Here is a 22771-nt window from a genome sequence, read left to right as displayed (position 1 = left end):
GAGGTGTGAGACTTACACTCTGCCCCAAGCACCCTGCACTTAAGGGATTTTCAACTGAATTGGTTTGTATTTCAAAGAGCACTGGGGTAGTTAGCCAGACCTCTCCGAATTTACTCAAGTGAAACCTTAGAACTGTTAGGCATCTGAGAGATTTCTTGAATGGATTTGTTGGGATGAGATGGCTGCTGCCTGAGAAGCTTCTTTGAGCCTGATACTTTATTTGGAAGAGACATTCTTTGTAAGACTTTGTGCTCCTTTTCTCTCTAGGTTACCCTGAAGAGACTTATCCAATTTATGACCTTTCAGATTGCATCAAGCGTAGGCAAGAAACAATCCTGGTGGATTACCCGGACCCAAAAGAGCCCTCTGCTGAAGAAATAGCTGAAAGAATGGGAGTGCTAGAAGAAGAAGAATCTGACCATTTAGGTTGGGAAATGCCCACTGACCCCAGAGCCCAGGAAGATAATTCTGTTACCTCACGTGACCCAGAGCCAGGAACATGTTCCTGCTGTCTTCATGAAGAAGAGGATCCCGCTGTCTTGGCAGAGAATGCTGGATTCAGTGCCGACAGTTACAGGGAGCAGGAGGAAACCACCAAAGTGTGGCCCCAGGACTTCAGAGATGAGGGGCAGGGCACCAGCACTGACAAAGCAGATACAAATGACACACTGAGGAGGCGGAACCTGCAGGGCTTAGAGTGAGAACATCCAGTTTGGTGACGTATCCGTTACTCTGGTCCCAAGGTGACCTTTGTCTCCTGTCAGATTTCTATCCTTGGTCCTGTACCCTGCACTTCATTCCCTGTGTTTAAATATCATAGCCAGTCAGGTCACGACCATGGGTATCACGTATTCTTCCTGGTGCTCACATACTGTCACCTTGTAAAACATCATAGAGATTAGTAGGAATACAAGACAGCTTCACTTTTTTTCTTCCTGACTTTCCTCCATGAGAGTTAGTATTTGTTTGATCTCTTAAAACTCCAGGTGGGACCACTCAGGGCAGAGGTCCGACTCTGCTAGGAGTAACAGAAGGTTTACCTGTGAACGAACATCAGCTTACGCATGGCGAGGACTTAAGGTTGCAAGAGAAGATTTCAGAGTCCAAGCTGCCTTATTCTCTGGGCCTTCAGCAGGTCAGTGGTTCCCTAGGTTCACAAAGAGAACACTTTTGTGGGGATGATGGCACCAGAGCAGGGTAGGACTGCTGTCTGAGCTGAAGGCCCTTCCTCTCAGCGAGGGCCGTGTTAGGAGCGCTGGTGCCTCAGATCCGCTTTTCTGCAGAGGAGGAGAAGATTCCCACGGACCTGAAAATCAGCTCGGAGACCTGTTGGGGAACTGACTGCTTTGCTCTGATGTTGGCCTGGATCTCTAGCTTCCTTTGTCCCTGTTCTGCTCCACAGAACTGCCAAACCCAGAAGCACCTGTGTGCCTCTGGTCTTCAGTGGCCAGAAGAAGCGTTAGGTAGAGATTTTAGTCCTTTCCCTGCAGAGCCAAGGCTTGGGGTTGCTGAGACTCGGGAAAGCCTGCCCAAGAGTGGTGGTCCTGCCACGAGGTGATCAGAAGCCCAGGGAGCCAGGACGGGGAGAGAACCTAGGCTCTTACGGACAGTCCTGGCCTAGAAGCTGTTTCTGAATGCTGTGCCCTCTGGGAAGTTTGTTTTCACAACCACATGAATTGAAACAGAAATGAGGCCTGAGCTTGCAGACAAAGTGCCAACCTAACAGGGAAGTTGCACTGTGTGGCAGAGAACCAAAGTAGCAGTGCCCAGGGGAAGAGACATTTATTTTTCCATTTTCAGATATCTGCGTCTTCTGAGAGAGCAGGGAAGAGGAGGAGGAGGTAGCTTAGGACTGGGAGGAATTTGACCAAAGTACAGGCTTAGTCTCTCAGGTAGCATCTGTCATGTGTTTTCTTGAGACAAGATGGCACCATACCTTCTATCTAGTAAGGATGAGTGAATTCAGTTTACATGTAAGACCTGAGTTTAAAGAAGACACATTCTTGAGGGCATTCCCAGTCATGAAATGTGGAAGACTTAACATTTAAGAAATTATATAGCTAGATACAGCCTGTAGAGTTCCATTGTTTCTGGCATGAGGAAGGTGACAGGAGTGCAGTTTAAATCACACATATAAGCCTACAGACTGCTATCAAAGTGTGGGATCGTAGGAAGATGTGTCAGCTACTACTAGGCATTTCTTTATAGTTAATGAATTACAGAGAAAAGTCCAAGACTGAGTTTGTGGAAAGGAGATTGCATCTATTTTGTGTAGAACATTTGATTCACTTTTAACAGCTGCAGTTTAAAATGCACTGAAAATAATCTAGATGTAACGTAATGGTAAAGGTAAAAAGTTGTTATAGGTGCTCTTCACTGTTCTAAGGAATTGGTTTCTGTTATTTCCCTTCATTCACCATTAGGGGCTGCTTTACAAGGGGACTCCTGGATCCCTGTTTTAAATTTCTTTTCTGCCTTAGGATAGATTCCCTTATTAGAGATACATGTTTCCTTTTGGCTCATTCATTCATTCATTCAGCAGATACTGCTCAGAGCTGGGCAGTGGGAACAGAAGGCTCCACTCCTACCTTTAAAAAACTAGGTTTAATGTAAGAGCCTTGTCCAATTTATTTTTTTAATGAAGTGTAAACTTTAAGAGGGCTCAAGATCGTGAATTCTGCAGGCAGAGAAATATCGGTCATGATTCCATCCCTCCCTATTCTAGTAGTAGAATCTCGTCAACTCCTTAACTCTTCTGAGCCTTGGCTTTCTCACCTCTAGAGCAGGGAGTAAAAGCACAGGTCTCACAGGGTGGTTATGAGGATTAAATGAAAGCATCAGTGCCTGTAAAGCAGCATTGTCCTATCTCATGGTAACCACTCAGTAGGTGGTAAGCTGATTTACTTTTATTGTACAGTTTTATGTTGTAATTGAGGTATGGCCCCAAATCTACAGGAGCACAGAGACAGATCATTTTTGCCGAGGACTTCCAAGAAACTTTCCAGAGGAACTGGGTCTTCAGGCATGATAAGAAATTCTCCATGTGGGCAAGGAAGAGAAGAAATTCTTAGCACAAAAAGTAGTGTTGGAGAAAGCAGTGGGGTGTGACAGTACATGGATGTTCACATATTTTGATGAGGTTGCTATGTATGGTGTTGCATAAGCAACTATGTTGAATGTTAATCTTTGGGGGGAAGGGGCTTATGAAAATAGTTCATTCTGGAAGTACTGAGACCTCATGGCTCTTGCTGCCCGAGCTCTTCGTTGATTTATATGGCAGAAATACATTTATATTTCAGACATTTTGTTGTACTTTTCAATAATTTCAGATTAGACAGTCCTTTTTCCATTGTCTAGAATTATTTTATCCTTCAGAAATGACAATTGTATGTGAATATACAACTCAGGATGACCAAAATCATGGCATTGGTTTTTATTATTGTGCCTGGTGTCTCTTTCCTCATGCTCTTCATGTCTCAGCACTGGTGTGGGCTGGGAACTTGATCGGTCCCCTGGCACTAGGTCTGCAGCAGCCTTTGGTCCCTGTGGCAGAGCAGTCATCCTTCTGGGGGCAGATAGTTGGCCTAGGAAACCGCTGCATTGCCTGGGACCAGGCTTGGTAAATCAGGCTGGTGACCTAGCCAGGAGATCTCTTTCCTGGTTATAACAAGAGGCACAAGGAAAGCACCTCATTAACTCTGGGACCAGTGATGTGTGAGCTCCAGGAGTTAGGCCCAGGGAGGCAGGAAGGGTCGGGGGTGCCTTCGGCCTCTAGGGAAGGTGGCCCAGGAGGCCCCTACTCTCTGCACCTTCTATGGCTTGGGCGATCAGACAATTGATGGCCCAAACTGGGACACTTGGGAGCTTTCGTAATAATTGTGCCAGGATAATGATGGGCATAAACTACAACTATTCTGAACATATGGTTATTTAAAAGATTTTTCCTAACCTGACCCCTCACTAAACAACAAAAACCTCTTTCCTTCTTAGTCATACCCTGCATCTGCTGGGGCTCAGGCGTGGTTCAAGGAGACAGGCTGGTTCAGGCAGGAAATGTTCTTCGCCACATAAAACTGCCAAATCTGGGGAACAAACAAACCAACCCTACTTACTACCACACACTTAAGCCCAGACTGTTTATATTCCAAAGAAATATCTAGTACTTCAGCTATCCAGCAGTATTGAGAGAAAAACATGGAAGTATCTGACTTTTCCTTGACCATTTTTATACAGATCTTTCTAAAATGTACCTAACCTTTCCTCATTTTTTTCTGTCCCATTTTTTTATACAAAGAAAATAGGACAAGTTTCTCCTTTTTCTTAGATCATTCCTTCTCTGAGGACCAATTTCTTCATTTATGAATTTGGAATAATAGCCACCTTGCAAGGCTGTTAGGGTTACATGAAACACAGTTTATAAGGTATCTGTCCCAGGGTATAGCATGTGACAGCACTCACTGTGCCACCCTCTGAGGTTACCCTGACTGCCGGCAGTGGCCCAGCACACGGGGTTCTGCAGTCTCTGGGTGACCTGAGTTCTGTCTCCCTCAGGGTCAGAGTGTTAGCTGTCATGTCTTCTTCCAGCCACAGCTGCAGCTCCCTAGTCTTTGATGTCAGAGCTGCCACAGGCTGAAAAGAAAATCCCCAAGCATGTCCAAGTCCTGTTAAGTAGGTTAGGCTCTGGGTAGGGCCCCAGGAATCAAGAAGCTGGGTCTTTCTGTTATTTCTACCCTGGGCCTTGCCCCCTTTTCCAGCTCTACGATCCTGTGTTGGTTCCTAAGGGCCAGGCCCATGGGGATACTGCGAACCAACAGCCCATTCTTTCAGTTAGAGCGGTCCTCTGCAGGGCGGGCTGTGCCAACTGAAAGAATGCGTTGTTGGTTCGTCAGTATCCCCGTGGCCCTGGCCTTACCAGTCTTCCTGGCTTTCCAGGCCTCTGCGTGCCGTCCTGACCGTCCTTCAACTTGAAGAGCGCAGGCCCGAGGGAGGTCCGTTTTGACCCGCCTGTCATTGTTTCCAAACAGGCCGTGATCCCCTGTTACCACCATCCTCCTCCTCACTCCTGAGGCTCTTAGGACAGAAGGAATGAATGGTGTAGGAAAAAAACTTTTAGGTAAGAAACATGTTTTTTCTCCTTTTATAGGGAAAAAAGGGACACAGTAGTGTTGAAACAGTTCAAGTTTAATTTGTTGATATATGGTCTGTATTTAGACAAACACTTAAGTTCTACAACATACATAACGTCAACATGGGAAAATACCAACTTTGTCATTGCACATACCAATAAATAAATACATTTGCTCCAGAATACCAAAGAGTTTATTGAAAAAGTCACTTAAAAGCAGTTTTGCAAGTTCATCTAAAACTCCAGATAATTTTAAACAAAATAAAATGTCTGACCACTCCAAAATAGGAAGAGACAGTCTTGTGCAAATAGACATACACATTCTAAGCATTATGAGAACTGGCTAAATGTATGTTCCCAGCAAGAAACGTGTCACCCATCCTAACCAAGTCCCCTTTGTCACCAAATACAGGATTAAAGAGGCCAGAGTCAGGCTTCCCTTTCTGAGCCACTCTAAGGTGCTCTCTAGGAAACTCTGGATTAATCTCCAGCTCTGCCTGGACCTTGACGGGGGGAGGGGCGGGACAGTAGAACCGAACAGGAAGGGGTGTGACATCTTTCTTAGGAAAGAAAAAAGGCACAGTGATGAGCTAGAAAAGGTAGTGATGAAAGCAAAGATCAACTTTCATTCACTGACTCCTACTGTGAGCTTTGCCAGTCAGTCCGAGCTCCTCATTTTGTAGATGAGAAAACAGACCTAGAAAAATTGCATGGTTTGCTCTGAGTCACATGGTTACTAAGTACAGGAATGCCTTCTATACGACCAATTTGCCTCTCAACTTGGTTGGAAAATTAAAAAAAACAAGCCTGTCCCAGTACTTCAGCTCTGCTTCTCCCCACTCTCCTGAGATGACAGAAGACTGCAAACTGGAGGTACAAAAGGACAGGTAACCGATAAACTCAGGAGTCCATCCCTTGGCCTGTTCCTAGGGGCTAAGGGCAGGGCACAGCAGGAGAGCAGACTCACTCAGCTGTCCAGAAGTGTGTGCTGAGGGCCACCTGGCAGCCTGAGGTCTCGGCTATCACAACTGGGGCGAGGAATTCGAGAGAGGGCAAGGCCAGTGTGACTGCAATAAGAGAAAACCAGGGACTCCATCTGGGAGGTGGAATTGTGCTTGCATAACAGAGCCGCGGCCATGGCCAGCCTGTACCTCCCCTCACTGCACACCCACTGGGAGGAAAGCATGGACTCTTCGTTTGGTATCATCACTGTTGCTTGTTAAATTTAGAACTGCCTCTCAATAAACGGCAACTTTATTTAGAGGTAAATGCCCTGCTATTTACAAAGCCAAGAAAAACTCGTTTCTACAATTTTCTTGCCCTTCTTGTCACTGAAGGCGGCGGGCTCCAAAGGTTCTCTTCTAGCCTGTGATTATCGCGCTCCCTGGCTTCCAACTCCTGCCCTTGGCGTGGGTCTGTACCTTGCACGCTATGCTCCATCTGCACTAGTGTCGTGATTTTTAAGGCACATTCACTAGAATACGTTCAAATTTATCCAAAAGCAATGCATGCATTACTCTGATTTCTTTAGGTAATGCAGAACGGCAACTGAAAAACAACTTTCTTAGATGGTGTCCTCCCAATCAGAACCTTGGGAGAAAGAGCTGATACTTTCCCAGGTACACTTTCTTATCAAAGAGAATTGAACAAAATCCCCAGGTACACTACATCCTTATTCCTTTCCTGTTCATTCTTAGAAATAGCATAAGAAACCTCAGTTGATTATTTGCAGATTGCCCTTTTCCCCAAATACACACAGACACGGAGACACAGACAGACACAGAGCACCTTGGAGCCAAAAGGAAAGAAACGTTGGGGACATGAGCTTCACCACTCTGCAGAAGAACTGTTTTGGGGCAGATTGTGTAGTTTTGGGGTGTGGCCCCAGGAGGAGTTACAGAGCCAGGAGCAGTCACAGAAGAGCTGCCTAAGGTCTCAGCTGCTCAACACCCTTAGGAACGGTTCATTCCATCATCGAGCTCCCTGTCCAACCAAGGGGCATCTGGATAGAGGCGTAAAGGGCAAGACCCAGGTGGTCTCCAGAGGCCCTGGCAGCTTTGAATCATTGGGCCCATGACTATGAGGCCAGTGGTCAAGAAAAACCAGCATCACCAGGAATGGGGTCACAAGAACACAGCTCGTGTCTCGAGCAGTTGACTCAACTGCTCTTGTCACTCACTGCCCAACAGAGTTTTGTTGCTGAGCTACCTTTCTCCACAGCCAGGTTGGCACACTCGGCCCACATTCCCGAGCCACCAAAATATCCAGCCAACCCCTGTCGTGTACGAGAGGAGAAAGCAGAGGACAGTTTTCCACTGTGCTTCTGATTTCCACTCTGCCACCAGGAGCTGCACTCGCACCAGCATCGCAAACCAGCCTGTTCTACCTCAAAATCACAGACAGACAAACAGCTTGACCAGACTTTAGAGATCATCTAGTTTCTATCATCCCAAATGTCAGCAGGTCTCTTCTCAAAGTCAGAAAAGGAAGAGCCAAACGGGGACTACGGAAAGGAAGGTGGCACCACAGTGTGTCCCGGGAAGCGGCCCAGCCCAGTACAGAGTTCTGGTGCCCTCAGAATGGCCCCAAGTAAAGCGCTGTCTAGAACCAGACGGTGCTGACAAAAACTAGGTCATTGGAGGGGTCAGAGACCTATGGCCAAGGTGTGGGCAGAGCCGTGCTAGAACAGGTATGCCTTGCTTTACGCACGCTACTCGGAAGACGTAGATTACGAGGAAACGAGAGCACGTTACTTACGTCACAACTCCTTAACCTCACTACCGAGCCTCACTAACATGCTTCAAGTGTGGCTTTATTTTTTAAAATCTATTTCTATGTAGCCTTTCCAAACACACCTACTCTGAAGTGAGGAACGACTCCCGCTTGCTAAGCACTGATTTCTGACCTCCATCTGGGCAAGTAGCTTCTGCCAGGGTCAATGACAAAAAGGCAGGAGACGAGAGTCCCCAAGCCGTCAGGGCAGACGGTGCAGTCCAAGGAGAAGCGTGGCAGTGGAGGGGCAATCGGGCCCAGCCCCGAACACGCACACCCCACCTGTCACGCAGACACAGAACCGGGCAGCGGCCTCCCTAGGCCTGCTCTGCGGGAGCCAGTCCTGTTCAGTCGGACATGACGGCTTTCAGCAGGAAACTGGCCAATCTCCTGAAATGATTTCAATTTCACACATCAACTCTGACTTGACTAAGTCTCTGGAGTCAGACAAAAGGGTGAGGGCATGTGGAGTGGACCCCAGGAAGGCTGCGGAGAGCGGTTTCTTAGGGGATGGTAGGAACAAAGAAATCCTGTGAGCTGAAGTTCTGAACTCTGCCACCAGCTAGCCAGGTGACCCAGGGCAAGTACCATTTTCTGAGTGATTTGCCTACAGTGACAGAATTGTACTAGTTGATCTCTAAGGGTCCTGCCCCCTCTCATCTATTATGATTCTGAACTATTCCCTGCTCTCCTCACCCTGTCGCATTTCTACCCACGAAGAACCACACAAAGCCCTCAGCAGCCACGAGCTAAGCTGACGCAGTGGGAGCTGAAGCACAGGCGCGAGCACCTCAGTTTACCAGCAAGAGCCTCAGGCCGCCTACCTGTGTGTGTCGCAGGGGGCTGGTGGCCCGGGGCCTGCTCTTGTTTCCTGGGACAGTTGACAGGGCTCCCAGGACAGCCCTGATCCAGGGAGCCTGTTCCATGCACCTCCTGTACTCAGCCTGTGTCCTGCAGGCCCCATCCTCTGAACACATCTGGCCTTGAGGGCCGGCCTCCTCGTGCCTCTGCACACAGAGAAAACCTAGAGAAATCAGATGAGCCAGAACCCAGGCCACCAGCCCATTCCCAGAGCCAGGCCCCTGCAATCCTGACGTCCTGCCCAAGCCCTGCAGCTCTGCCGGGCCTGGGTGAGGCCTTCTGAAATCGGGACTTTCTGCCGTCGTAAGGGCCATGCTTGGCTACCAAGCCCTTTGCTGTGTGAAGCTGATGCCTGAGACACATGCTCCATGTGCCCCTTCCTGTCACCTGACTCCTGGGCTGAGTGGATGGCTGGGCCACAGCAGCCCTGCATTGTGCTCCTCTCCTTCTGCACCCCTTCCTGCCTTCCCAGCTGAAGAGGCCGCCCAGCTTGGCAAACATGACCGCAGCACGATGCTAACCCGAGTGGGGGTATGTGTTGCTCTAGGGGCACAGAAGGATTGCACTCTGGTCCCCTCACACACACTGCGCTCCTCTGCCTCCACACAGCGGGCAGAGGACGTTCCCAGTGGGCCAGGCCGGGAACCCAGTGAGAGCCCAAGGTCCATCTGGCAGGAGGCCTATGTACACAGGGGAGGCAGGGCTGTCTCCGCAGGCAGGCGGCTCCACTCCAGCTGGGCGACACCGCAGGGCACGCGGAGGCCTCTATTCGCAGGCCAGCTTGCTGTCGAAGCTGGACAGGGCGATGGCAAAAGCCTGCAGCGCACACAGCGGGTAGTTGTAATCCATGGTGAATACATCTTCCGCTACACGGCCAAACTGCATCACGATGTAGTCCGCTGGAGCCAGGCGCGACAGAGAGGCAGAGTAAGGACGGTGGGGATGGGGAAGGACACACACCCAAGTCACAAGGGAGAGGGAGCGAGAAGCCGACACCAAGGGGATCCCAAAGGAGGGAAGACAGACCAATTGGGAGGAGGACAGGACAGGGAGCAGATGGCAACAGAGAAAGAAAGTTGCATACAGATACCAGGAGACGGGGAAGGAGAAAGTCCATTCCCAGGGCAGTCCCACCCGAGACTCCGCTGAGTGTACAGAATCTCGGATCAGGGCCCCCCAGTCTTTATGGTTAGAAAGTTCTTTACATCTAACCTAAGCCATATAACCCGTGTCCTTAAGCTCTGGCCTCTGTGGGTGGGGCTCAGGAGCTGAGCCCTGAGCTGAGGGCCCCAGCTATCACGTGACAGCAATGAGGAAGGGCAGAAACACTCACGGTCGTTGCCATGGATGATCTGGAAGTTCTTCACAGAGGCCTGCGTGACGCGCCCGTGGAAATTGAGTACGTAGGACTGCGTGTCGTCATTCCAGACAGGCGTCTTGTTTTGCAGCTCAATGATAGTCTCTGTGTTCTTATTCTGCCAGCGTGCTAGCAGCGTCTCGTGCTCCTGGGAAAGCAGCCTCACCTGAGCCAGGCCCTGACTGGCATCATGACCACCCCAAAACGGAATCTGCCCCAGGGTGGGGGTCCTTAGATGTCCCTAGGTCCCCAGGGCTTCTCACTCTGAGCCTCTTACACAGACACCCCAGCTGGAGTTCTGCCTTCAGAAGCTCATGCAGTGGCTGGGATGATGGGCAAGGCTGGGTGGGGGACAGACTCACGTTGCGGGGCCGGATACAGACTCTCTCGTGAACCATGTTCATGCCGGGGACAATCACACTCATCTTCCGTGGCCCCTTAAAACCTAAGACGTTTGTCTCCTGGGAAATACAGACAGAGAACTCAACAGTGGCCGTCTGAGGACTCTCCTTACTACTGGAGAGCCTGGCGGGAAGGGAACAAACATGATGAGCTAGTTCTCACCATCTGCACTTGAATGTCTAATAGGCGTCTCTATACATGTGTCCAAAAGTGAGCTCCTGAATGAATCGCTGCCCAGGCCAGCTCCTCTTACTGCCATCCTTGCTTCAGTTCCTCCCTTGCTCAGGCAAACAACTTGGGGTCCTCCTTGCCTTGTCTCACGCCATCAGCAAATGCTGTCAGCTCTCCCTTCACGTTACATCCAGAATCCATCCCCTTTTCACCATCACCGCCTCTCACTGAGATCACAGTGACAGACTTATGTGGACGCCCTGTTTCTATCTTGGCCCCCTCCCCCCTCCCCCCGTCATTTCTGCACACAGCAGCTAGTCCTGTTGAGTCCGATCTTTTCCTCCCTGGTTCATTCAGAGAGAAAGCTGAAGGTCTTGCCCCAAGCTGCACGGCCTCACGTGATAGGGCCCCATTACACCTCCTCACCGGTGACTGGCATCCAGTACTTTTGCACTTACTGTGTTCTCCCCAACACCTGCACAGCTGGCTCCCACTTCCTTCTGGGTTTTACCCAAGTGCCACCTCAGGAGGCCCTCCCTGCCATCCTTCCTAAAACCTCACACAGACCTGGACCCTTCATATTCCTCTTCCCTGCCTTTTTTCCCTCTTAGCACTTATCCGGAACATATTTCTTTTGCTTATGTGTCTGTTTTATACACTCCCCACTAAGGGTTTAAGTCCCATAAGGGTATACATTTGTCTTCATTGTTCATTACTACAACCTCAGCGTCTCAAACAGTACTTGGAACGCCGTTGGGGTTCAGTCTTTGGAGATTCGGGCTGCCTCCCCAGAGTTGACCAGCAGGTGGCACCACAGGATCACACTAAACAGCCTCGGATTCCAGTTAGCCTCTGTGAGGTGCAGATGCCCAGGTGGTCACCTAGCAATCCCTCATGTTAAAATTAGGTGAAATCCCCTGTACTTATATTCCAGTTTGGTCATTTAGGAATTGTGTGGCACTGGAAAGTGACCACAACTCTGGGCTTCAGTTTCCTCATCTATATAATAAAGAAAATAGGATCGAGCTCTTAGGCTAAGCATTCAGTGAGATGATTACGCAAAGGGCCTCGAGGTCCAAGCAGGATGCAGGAGGGAGGATGGACGAGCTGCATGGACAAGAACCCAGACCTCCTGCCACCTCCTTCCCAGGAGGCTCCTGGGCTGGGTTGCACAGAGCCAGGCCTGGTTCCCAGAGCTCTCCAAGGCTGTGGTCTGAGCTCTAAAGAGAGGGCCAGGGCTGCTGTCCCAGGCAGAGGCCACTCCACAGAGGGTGGCCCACCTCTACGTAGTCTTGTCTACCCACAACAGATGGGATAGCCCACAGGTCGGGCATAAGTCCTGAGTGTCATGTCTACCCTGGGAGACCAGAGACCAAGGAACCCAGGACTCACATAGCACACAGCTGCCAGCTCCTGACGCAAGGTTCCACCTTCCAAAGTAGACGATGCCTTCTGAGGGTTGACTCCATTGTTATAAACGGTGAACTTAGTGCCCATGAGGTTGGACCTGAAGGACGGGCACAATCAGTAGAGGGCCATGCACCCTGTGCCCCGGCGCAGCAAACAGCGCCATGTGTTCTGGGAGGAGCCTGCAAAGCATTCTGGGCTGGGCTAGCTGCACACCTGGGGGCACACTGCTCACTGAATCCCTATCTTTGGGGGCAAAAGGCGTGGACTTGCTTTCAGTTGAATCAAAGATCTAGGTTCAGTGAGGGAAGTTCAGGGAGGTAAATCTGGGTCCCACAGAAATTTCCCTGGAGGAACAGGAGTGCTCCCATGTGGGAGGTGAGCAAACAGAATGGCATCTGGCAAGACTGCAGAGGGGACTTAGCACTGAGCCCTGCTACCCCATGAAGACTGGAAGAGATGATTTCCTCTGTCCTATCCAGCCTGTGAGTCTTGGTCCAGCCCTACCTCCGACTGTGGCTCCTTACCTCAAGCTTGGTTTCTATTCCCCAAATCCGGCACTCTGCTCCTCAGCGAACCCTCCTCTCCCCAAGGCTAGCTCAGAGCCTTCCCCGCACCCCAAGGTTGCTCTCTCTTCCCTCAAGGACTCACTCATAGCCCTGCCATTGGCACTGACCATGGTGCCAGGGCGGCTCTTCTGTGGAGGCCTGCATCATCGGTGACATCCTGGGGTCTGACCTATCCCTCTTGGTGGCCTATGCCCACCTGACCGAGAACAGCTTAGGGTAGCATGTGTGAGGCCCATCTCCAAGTCTGGCTCTCAGCTGGCACAGATCTGAGCCTGTGGTTAGACCTGATGGACAAAGAGGATCCTGGGAGATCTGAACCCCCTTGCCTAGACGTCCTTCAGGGACAAGAGATGCCCTCTAGAGAGCCTGCCCGCCCTTCCTGGGGAAGTGCTGGTACCGCAGTTTCCCGATGTAGCTGTCCCCTCCTCGAGACAAGTCTGTTGGGTCCACAGAGATGAGGTAATTGGAAGTTTTACTCTTCTTTCTCTTCCTTCCCGCCAGGAGGAACACCTTGGGGAGTAGAGTAGGGTCACATTCCAGGTCCAGCCTCTGGTCTGCACACAATCATGGGTGCCACTCACACAACCGCGCTTCAGCTCCTGAACATGATCTGCACACACGTGTGCACTGACAAACACGTATGCACCGACCCGGCGTGGGGCTTGTCTCTTTGGGGAAATTGAAAGGCCAGTGTTGGGTCTGAGGCTTCCAGTCACACTCCAGCCCCCAGGACCTCAGGCCGGCCCAGGTGAAGCTGCACATCCAAGCCAAGCTCACCTTCTTCCCATCCTCGCGGTCCAAGTGCAGGAAGTAGGTGGGGTACATGCCCCTGTCCATCCCCTTCTTGTCCCGCGTGATGCGGCCCTTGATGGTGATGCCCTGGGGGGCCGGCCTCAGTGCGAACTCCTCGAGATCCTGGACCTCCACTTCCACGGAAGGCTCTGGGGCTGCCGGGCTGGGGGCTGAGGCTGCCTCCTACCGGGCAGGGAACAGGAAGGAACCTGAGCCTGAAAGTGGGGGTCTGGGATCCAGAGTCGCTCCCTGCTGTGCTGGTGGTGCTGGGAGGCAGGGCCCGGTCCCGGGATGTGGGCCTGGCCAGCCTGGCCTGAGGGTCAGCAACTAGCTCCCCAGCCCTTCCCCTACCTCAGGAGTCCCTGGGGATGGAGACGGAGGATCGGGCAGGTTCTCAGAGGTCATCCCATCCAACCCCAGCTCCCCCCACCCTCCTGGCCGGGCTGAAGAGAAGGGGAGGCAGGGTAGGACGACGGAATGGCCCAGGCCAGAGATGTGGGCCCAGCTCCTGGCCCAGGAAAGCCACTCACCATCATTTCTCCATACTCACTGACTCCAACCTGGACAACCAGCCCTGGGAACACTGCCGGCCACCCTCCCACTGGGCCTGGAAGCTCCCCCACTCACCCTGGTGGACTTCTTGCTAGTTGCGGAGCTGGGGCGGGTGTTGCTGTTTAGCTGGGAGGAGCTGGAGCTGTTCTCGTCCTCATCCTCTTCCTCATCAAAGCTCATGCTACTGGAGACGCCTGGGCCGGGCAGAGGAGTGGGAAGGCATGAGTGGTCGTATATACACACCCAGACAGACACTGTTCACAGGCACTGAGTCACCCGTACCTGCTTGCACACACACACACAGCCGTATGTGCACATGTGCACGCACACGCTGTCCCACACATACATCCATATATACACAAGGACATACTCGGGTGCATGCTGGGACGGTCACGATCCTCGGGGCGTGCATCCCCCGCCCCCAGCTTCAGCTCAGTCCATCAGAGCCCCTCCTCTCTAGCACTTGCAGTGCTGTCTCCTGTGTAGCGAGGCCTCAATTGAGCTGACCCTGCTGTGGGAGCCTCCATTTCTGGCCTCAGGCCTACTCGAGGTCTTGGCTAGCACAGGCCGTGGACTCTGCCCGGAAAGGCCCAGCTTCTTACTCAACTTGAGGCGCAGGGCCCACCGACAGCTCCTCGTCCCAGCCCGCCTGCACGCCTCTGTCTGTGTGCTTCTCCCCACCCGGAATGCCATCCTCAGCCTCACACTGCCCCAGGAGCCATTTCTCCAGGAAGCTGGGCCTGATCCAATTCCTCAGAACGTGTGGCACTGCAGGGCTTCCCTCTGCCACTGCCAACCCGTGCCAGGGGCTGCCTGGGGCAGGGCTCCTGGTGGGGAGACTATCAGGGCAGCAGGTTTCCTGGGAGGATCTGCCTTGCCTCTCGGCACCCTGGTCCTGCTCCCCCTAGCTCAGGGACAACATTTTACAAAATGAGCTTTTTTCCCACAGGAACCAAAGGGAAAGGAAATCTGTCCCCAAACCTGGGCCTCCCTGGGGGCAGGTGATATAGGTTGGGGAGACAGGGCTGGGCTGTGGGCTGGCTGGTTACCCTAGTTCACACTTCTTTCCCTTACCTTGGCCTAATCAGGGGCCCCTGCCCAAGTTTCTCACTGGTCTCCAAGTGTGCCCCCCATGAGGGCCTGGAACAGACACAGGAGGGCCATGCTCCCCAAGAAGGGTGCATCTGAGAACCTGGGACTGAGCTTTGGGGGTGTCACTGGACCCCCACGGGCCTCACCCTTCCTCTGCAGCGTGGCACGGAGGTCCTGCACGCTGGGCTGTGCGCCCCCACCAGCTGCCGTCTCCCCTGCGTCCTGGGCGTGGTCCGACTGGCCCACAGTCAGGATCTGCACTGGGCCTCGGGCCTCAGACTTGTCTTCTGCCAGAGCTGCTGGCCCACTGGTGCCTGCAGGCCATGGACACGCCTGCGTCCCGTCTGGGGGCGGGTGGGAGGGAAAGCTGGATCCTCAGACTTCCGTGAAGTGGGTGAGGGATGGGGGGGGGGGACCATTTGCAAAACTTTATTTGCAAAACTGACTTTTCAAAAACTAATGATTGCTATCAGCCTCTTAATGATTGATAAACTATGAAGGGACACGGGCTCTTTTCTTCTGCTGTTCCCCCAGATTAGTTGCTGAGGGTTGGTTTGAAATGCCTCAAATCCCTAGGCAGACGGCAGCCACCTACGAAACCAACTGCACAGTGAAAAAAGACAAGATGGAGGGCAAGGATCCAACCAGCCCACAGCCGAGGTCACCACTCACTCACAAACGCGGCCAGCTACAAGCCATCAGTGCTGGTATTCTCTCTCTCTCATGGACAAACACACACAGTAAAACACACATCATTCAAAATAGATGGCTCCCTGAAAAGGCAGCTTGCCATACCCTTGCCTTCCCAAACGGAGGACCTCCGGTCCTACGTCAACCTTCCTGCCTAAGTTGCCACAGCTTCAGTAACAGAAGCAAGGCCTGGTCCACACAGGTGGCAGCCACTCTGCCAGGCTGGGCTATGCCCAAAATGCAGCAGGCAGCTCCAAAAGCCTATGGGCCCTGACACCCCACTGTCCAAGCACGACCAGAAGCCTGGAAGTCACTGCCCGTGAGCAAGGGTTGAGGAAACAGGGTGTCTAGCCAGCAGAAACAGGACATGGGGCAGGGGCCACCATAACTGTCCTTGATTTGGGGGGGGGGGGGTGTCTTTTCTGGAGAGAGCAGCAGAGGAAACAGACCAGTCCGTGGGTCCACAGGATAGAACTGGGACTAGAGAGCCGCAGACGCCCACATGATGGCTGGGAGTCTGCACAAGGAGGAGACACAGTAAGACCCAGGGAGGGTGTGTCCTGAGTGAGGATGGAAGGAGAGGGTGCTCAGGGGGGCAGGAAGGAAGCTAGACTTCACTTCCTGGCAGTATGGAGGGCCTGCCCACACCCACAGGCCAGCCCAGGTACCCCATGAGCTAGGAGGCCCGTGAGCCAGCTGCGTGGGGTCCTGGGTGCCATTTTGTGCCTTCACTGTGGCCTCCCACCCTGTCCCTGACCTCCAAGTCTGGAGGATAAGCCTCCCCCAACCCTCTAGTGGGGGCCAAGCCTCCTGAGGAGGGCTGTAGGGAAGGCAAGCCAACCTTTGTGCTTCCCTTTCTTCTCCTTCCTAGAGGCCCTGCCCTGGCCCCCCGCTGCGGCCGTTGCCTTGGTTCTCTTGGCTGAGGCTGGGGCTGTTGGGCGGGCAGATCCCAGCTGCACACTGGCAAGTGAGTCAGCCTCTTGAACTGCTTAGGAGAGAGCCAGAGAGCGAGAGTGAGAGACAGTGAGAGAGAGAAGGAGGGGGAGGGAGAGAGGGAGAGAGAGAAAGTGAGAGGGGCACTAGGTGAGACCAGAGCTCCAACTCGGACACACTTCCCAGCACATTTCCCAGGTCCCTCACCAGCACCCACGTCCCACCAGGGCCCCTGTACCACCCATATCTACCATGTAAAGGTGCCCAGGGCAGGCTGAGCTGGAAGGAAGCAGCACCTCCACCCCACCCCTGGCCCAACCATGATCCACTAAGAGGCAGAGAAGGCCAAGCTCTGGGCCAGCCAACCACGTGAGCCTGGGCAGGGGGGAGGGAGAGTGTCTGGGGGAATGTGGGTCATCAAAGATGGTGGGTGAAGACAGAAAAGACTGCATCTCTTGGGAGAGCTAGGGCAAGCACTCCTGGGAGCCTGCACTGCCCCTCATGGGATCAGCCTATGGGAGCCTGGGGTGCCAGAGCACCCTGAGGCAGGAGACTCATTCTGGGACACAGGCAGCTGCGCACACTAACAGAGAGGTCTCAGCTGGGTGGCTTCTGAATTCTCCACATGTCAGAAGCCCAATCTGCTCCACGTCCTAGAATGGTTTCTCTTAAGATGAAGACCAACATTCTCCTGCCATGGCTCCTCGGTCTCCCTCCCCTTGGCCTTGGTCTAACTGCACACTCCTCATCTCGTCACCCCCCACACCCGCTTTCTCTTTCAGTGCTTTTGTACATACTGCATGCACTCCCTCTTGCACGAGGGCCATGCTATAGCTGTCTCACTGCCTGACTGCCCTCATGACTGCTGACTCCTCCCACTAAGCCCACTCTGCAGATTCCAGCTCCTCAGGGCAGCCTGCCCTGATGCCTAGTCTGGGAGCAGACACTCTGCAATTCATGCACAGAGCCTGGCCTCTTCCCTCAGGGCACACCTGTGACAATCTGTGTTAACTCTCTCCCCTTTTAGACCATAAGGTCCACAAGAGAACAGGGACCACACCCACTTGTGCTCACCTGGACCCCCAGCCTCTAATCCAGAAGCTGACACAAAGTAGGCCCTCAATAAATATTCAAGAACCAGATGAATACGTAACATGAATGAGCATGGCCGGTAGGTCAAAATCTGTTTACCAGGATAAACCATCCATTCTGATTTTTGTCAAACTCCCTTATCTTCCTCTTGGAATGATCCCCTTGGCAGAGGGCAGAGCAGGAGGCAGCTAATGCTGCAGGTGGGGGTGGGGGCTCTGGGTAACACGAATACGGGGTTGGCCAGCCACCTGCACAGCAGCCTCCTCAGGACTGCCCACCTCTCGGAGCTGGGCAAGGCTGGGTCCCCAGTGAAGCAGCATGACACAGCCTGCTCTGGAGTCTCACCAGGGAATAGCATGCAGGTGACGACCTTGGAACACAACACGGCTGCTTCAATGTTCAAAGCCCTGAGACAGAGGGTTTTCCTCACAGAGGAGGAAACAGACCCAGAAAGTGGAAGCAATTTGCTCACAGTTACAAGTGAGCAGGTGACTGCTAGTGGCCTGACTGGAAACTCTATCTTCTGACTCTGGATGTTTCTGCAGGCCTGGCACTGCCCTGGCACATAGTTCAGTATTCAAGCAACACCTGCCAAAATGACCGCACATCAGTGACTTGCAAGACTCTCTCAAAGTCTCACAATGTTGGCCTCTGGTCCAAACTGGCAGGGCCCAAAGTCCCAGGGGCAGGCTCCCAGCCCACATGTAGCATCCAACAGTCAGGTGCCAGGCTTGGCAGAGCAGGGGCTATGATGCCCACACGGCAGCAGGCCAGGCTCCACAGGACCCCCAAGAGCAGAAGGGCCTTCCTGTAGGGCAGCGCCCCACGTTTGGGATGGTGCTCACAGAGGAAATGTGAGGAGGGGGCTGCCAGGAAGCGTGGGGCTGGGACCAGTTCTGTGTGGAGCAGCTGGGCCTGCCTGTCCAGGGCGGCAGTGCTGGGCAGAGTGCTGGCCCCTTGTCGGAAGGCTCTCAGGTAGAGCACAGACATACCAGATGTGGCCCTAGGTACTGAACTGAAGCCCACACGGGAATCACTCCCAGGACGGAGCTTCCTGTCAGGGAGGTGACATAACAGGAGGAAAGGCCATTTGGAGTCCAAAAGGCCTGGCTTCACAGCCTCGCCCAGATGCTCACCAGCCGTTCACCACGGGAAATCGGTGACACCCTCAGAGCCCATCACCCAGGGATAACGAGTTACTGTGAGGAATAAGTAACAGCTCCTGCCACAGCTCCATGCTTAGCCACTGGCAAATGCCCACGGACAGGCTTTGTTATTAGACATAAATGGGTTTTCAGTGGGACGAGGGCACACAGAGGGCACCAAGCTTGTCCAGTGTGCTGTGCCAAGCCTGGGCACTCAGTTTGCCCTCCAAGGCACAGACAAGAGGACCAGTGAGCTAAGGGCTGGTTAGTAGTGGAACCTGAACTACTGTGGGTCAGGGGTGTGGGAGGGCCCGGCAGGCAGCCCTGAGGGGAGACAAACGCCAGTAGCTGGAAGTGGCTGGAGGCTGCAGGCCCTGAGGAAGCCCAAAAGGGAGGGAGTACCACGGTTGCTAACGTTCCTTCCAACTGCAAAAGCTAGACACCTGCCAGCGTCTGAGAGTCACCACCAGAAAGAGGAACCACAGGGATGACCTGCACCAGCAGAGGGCAGTGGGGACTGAGTCTCAGTCCCCCTCTGGGATCAGAGAGACCAATCTTCTGTCTGGGCTGGGATACTCTTAACGTAACCTAAGCAGGACGGATGGTCCTGGGCTCAGGGAGGCAATGGAGCCACTCCATCCTGTCATATATCCCCAGGATGAGCTACAGACAATTCCCTGCCAAGTGGGCTCTGCTGAGAAGCAGTGTGCAAAGCTGGGAGAGCTGGAGGCGGCTGGTCCCCATGGCTCTGTGCAGGGACCTGCAGGTCGCAGACTGAGCAGGCAGGGAGCCCAGAGAAAGGGGGCAATAGGTGTCCATCACAGGAGACACTGGCTGGTGTGAGATGTTGAGATGGACTCCTGGCCATCTCAGGAGGCAGAACACCGGTGGGGAACAGACCGTTCTGCTCCTAGCAGCTGCCTCCTGCTCTCAGTGAAACGCTCCAGGAACATAGACTTTTGAACTCCCAGATCCATAGTTTTAGCTTCTGGTCCCGGACCCTGATCCAGGAGCCGACATCCTGACTATATGCAGGAGCCCAAGGCTCCAGGTGCCACCCTCGCTCCACCCGCCCCACTCAGCTGTCTGCCTGGCCTGGGAGCCACACTCAGCCTGGGCACATCCTGACAGATGACCCCTCGCCTGCCCAGGGCAGCAGGAAGTCCCTGAGGGGTGTGGAGCCACCACACAGGGTCCTCCCCAGGCTGGCTGTCCCATGTTTTCCTAAGGGCAGGGTGTACCTTGGTAGCTGGTGCTGCCACTGCTGCTGAGGTAGGACTCCACCAGGGGGGCCTGCTCCTCCGAATGCTGGGCCCGCCGGCTTCGGGGCCGCCCATCGGCATTGGCCTGCACCATCAGGGGCTCCTGGCGCTTCTTCTTCTGCTTTTGCTCCAGCAGGGCCCGCTACAGAGGGCACCGGACAGGCATAGAGGTCAGCGCGCTGCAGACGGCAGCCCACTGCCGCCAACCACAAGAGGGCTCCCACACTGGGAGTGGAGGGAAGGCCCTGCTTGCTCGGCTCCCTTCTAGAAGCCGCAATGGGGTCCAAAGCCCACTCAGGACCAAGGCCTCATGTCCTTGGTGCCCCCAGACTTGGGGTCCAGGAAAAGAAGGCAGAACTTGTTCTCTGGCAGGATCACAGCACGTCCAGCCCTCCAAGGGCAGCCACCCCAGCTGTCTACTTGGCAGAAGCCCCACGTACTGCACAGAGCTAATGCTTAGCTGGTAAAGGAAATAACTGCTTCTGGAGGGTCCCCTCTCCCCACCAGTCAGGATGAACCCAGTAAGGGGGCAGCCCTCTCGCTCTTTCCCCTTGGAGATACCAGCCCAGACTCTGGCAAGGATGGCAAGTGCTAACTACCCTTCCCGTGGCCCCAGCCTCACTCACCTGCCGGTCAAGCTTCTGCTGCCTCAGGTTGCTGCCCTCATCATCTAAGACACTGCGGAGGGAGAGGGGTATTCAGGGCCTGCCCGTGAGGTGCCAGGATAGAGCCCAGAGCCCACCCAGCACATCTGGGTTCTTTAAACCCCTCCCATCATGGCTGCTGGGCACATGGGAGAGGGAGGAAAGGGAAGGCTACTATCTGGGAGGCTACTATCTGCTTGAGACAAAAAGGCTTGAGCCCTGTTTCTGCCACTCTGGGAGCTTATCTTCTGCTAGGATCCCTGCAGCCGCAGGGACTTCCCAGTCAGCCTGGCCCCAGTAAGTATAGGAGACTTTCCCCTTGCGCCCGTGAGCAGAGCCTGCTTCAGTTCTAGGAGAACCTGTCCAAAAGCATTGGGCACAAGCCAGGCCCAAGACCAGGCTTCAGACCAGGGAACTGTCCCCTCCGGCTGCCTCTCAGATCTCAGCAGCTCTTCCCCTCATCTTTCCATCCTTTCTGGAGGAGGCCGGATCCTCTGGGGCAGGCCCTCTCCCCTCAGTTCAAAGCAAACTCCTGACTCTCCAGGTGGCAGAGTGGAGGTGCTGACACTGCTCCCTGAGGCTGAGTATCCCCTCATTTGGGAGAGTGAGGCTAAGAGACCAAACGTTCCCTCAGGGCAGGGCTAGGGCTGAGTGGGGACGTCTGCAGAGTGGACACAGCGCATCAACACACGGTCAAGCACCCAGCCACTGGGCCCTTCCCTGGCCACAGACATGGCACCACACAGCAGCAGGGCATCACATGCTTGAGACCCACAGGCAGCAGCATCTCACACTGCCTCGGCCTCCCAGGGAGGCAGAGCATAAGTAGGGAGTTGGTAACTCAAACCACTTAGCTTTCTTTCTAGTCTCAGACATATGCATGAGACCTAGGCTCAAAATTCTGTAAGACCCACGATCAGAGCAGCTGTATGAGGTGAGGTTGGAGCCTGAGGACCTGAGCTCTGGGAACCCCCAGGCCACCCTGGCCCAGGTATGCTGGAGCCTGCCCCTGAACCAGACCTGTGTGTGGGTACCGGCACTGACATAGCCAAGTACCTGAGGTTCGTGCGTGAGGCTATAAGTATATCTTGTGCACGAGCACAGACCAGGTGTCCAAATGTGTGAGTGCATCTACCTGTGCAAGCACATAACTGGGTATACATAGGTGCAAACACCTGTGTAAGAGGTGGGCCTGCTCGTGTGCAGATAAGTCAACGTGCATGGAAGGGGGAAACATGAGGTCAAATCACCCCAAGGCCAATGTGGAGCCATTTCCACTTCCTCCTGACAGCAGCTGGAGCTCTTCTCGCTGGAACAATCATTGACTTGAAATGTCCCTTCAGCTCATGCAAACTACTTGTGTCTCTGTGTGCTGGGGGGACCCAGTCCGAGAGTGGCAGGAAGTCCATGGATCACAGCCCACCTCCCTGCCACAACCAATGAGGATTCTGCGTATTTTTAACTGGCAGCTGCCATAACTACTTGCCATCTGGGAAGGCCTTTCCTGATACCCACAGGCTGCTCTGCACTCGGTCACCCTGACTGTGATGTGGGGCCGTACACAGAACAGCCTCATTCACCAAACCCTCAGCTGCCAGAGCACAGGGAAAAACACTACTCAACAGACATACTTCTAAGTCAGACCTGTCTTCCTAAAATTGCCCGCCTGCCTAAGAGCGCACAGCGGCATTGGAATTCCCTGAGGGCATCGCCAGGATCAGAGGACAGGGAACCAGCTCCGAAAAACTCAAGCTGGCTGGGATGGTGCATGTCCCATCACAGAAGGCACGCACCACCGCGGAGGGCAGCGGCAAGACTTCTGAGGGGGAAGGTACTAGAGTGAGCAGGATGCCCAGGGGCCCTGCCAGGTCTGAGAGGCTACAACTGTTCCACTTGTCTCTCCAC

At 53.6% G+C, this 22771-nt stretch overlaps 2 protein-coding genes across 7 annotated transcripts in view; one reads left to right on the top strand and one right to left on the bottom strand.

Moving 5' to 3' along the window:
• Positions 1–3418, top strand: part of RIC3 (RIC3 acetylcholine receptor chaperone) — a 43427-nt gene extending 40009 nt beyond the window's left edge. For 4 of the 6 annotated variants that reach the window (XM_019728365.2, XM_019728382.2, XM_074335946.1 and 1 more), the window contains one exon: positions 268–3418. In XM_019728365.2, coding sequence (XP_019583924.2) covers positions 268–701 — 434 coding nt within the window. In that variant the 3' untranslated portion in view covers positions 702–3418. The remainder of the gene's footprint in view (positions 1–267) is intronic. The other 2 variants (XM_019728386.2, XM_074335944.1) reach the window with 1 other exon arrangement.
• Positions 3419–5163: 1745 nt separating this feature from the next.
• TUB (TUB bipartite transcription factor) overlaps positions 5164–22771 on the bottom strand; it is a 63090-nt gene continuing 45482 nt past the window's right edge. Inside the window, 11 exon segments of the mRNA XM_074335943.1 lie at positions 5164–9657; positions 10092–10263; positions 10478–10576; positions 12081–12195; positions 13062–13174; positions 13442–13639; positions 14084–14202; positions 15247–15444; positions 16632–16775; positions 20202–20364; positions 20849–20900. Coding sequence (XP_074192044.1) covers positions 9524–9657; positions 10092–10263; positions 10478–10576; positions 12081–12195; positions 13062–13174; positions 13442–13639; positions 14084–14202; positions 15247–15444; positions 16632–16775; positions 20202–20364; positions 20849–20900 — 1507 coding nt within the window. The 3' untranslated portion in view covers positions 5164–9523.

The sequence above is a fragment of the Rhinolophus sinicus genome, linkage group LG06, assembly GCF_036562045.2.
Source record: "Rhinolophus sinicus isolate RSC01 linkage group LG06, ASM3656204v1, whole genome shotgun sequence".
NCBI classification, from domain to species: Eukaryota; Metazoa; Chordata; class Mammalia; order Chiroptera; family Rhinolophidae; genus Rhinolophus; species Rhinolophus sinicus.
The sequence above is the reverse complement of the archived record's forward strand: the minus strand, read 5'-3'. Positions and strand labels throughout refer to the sequence as shown.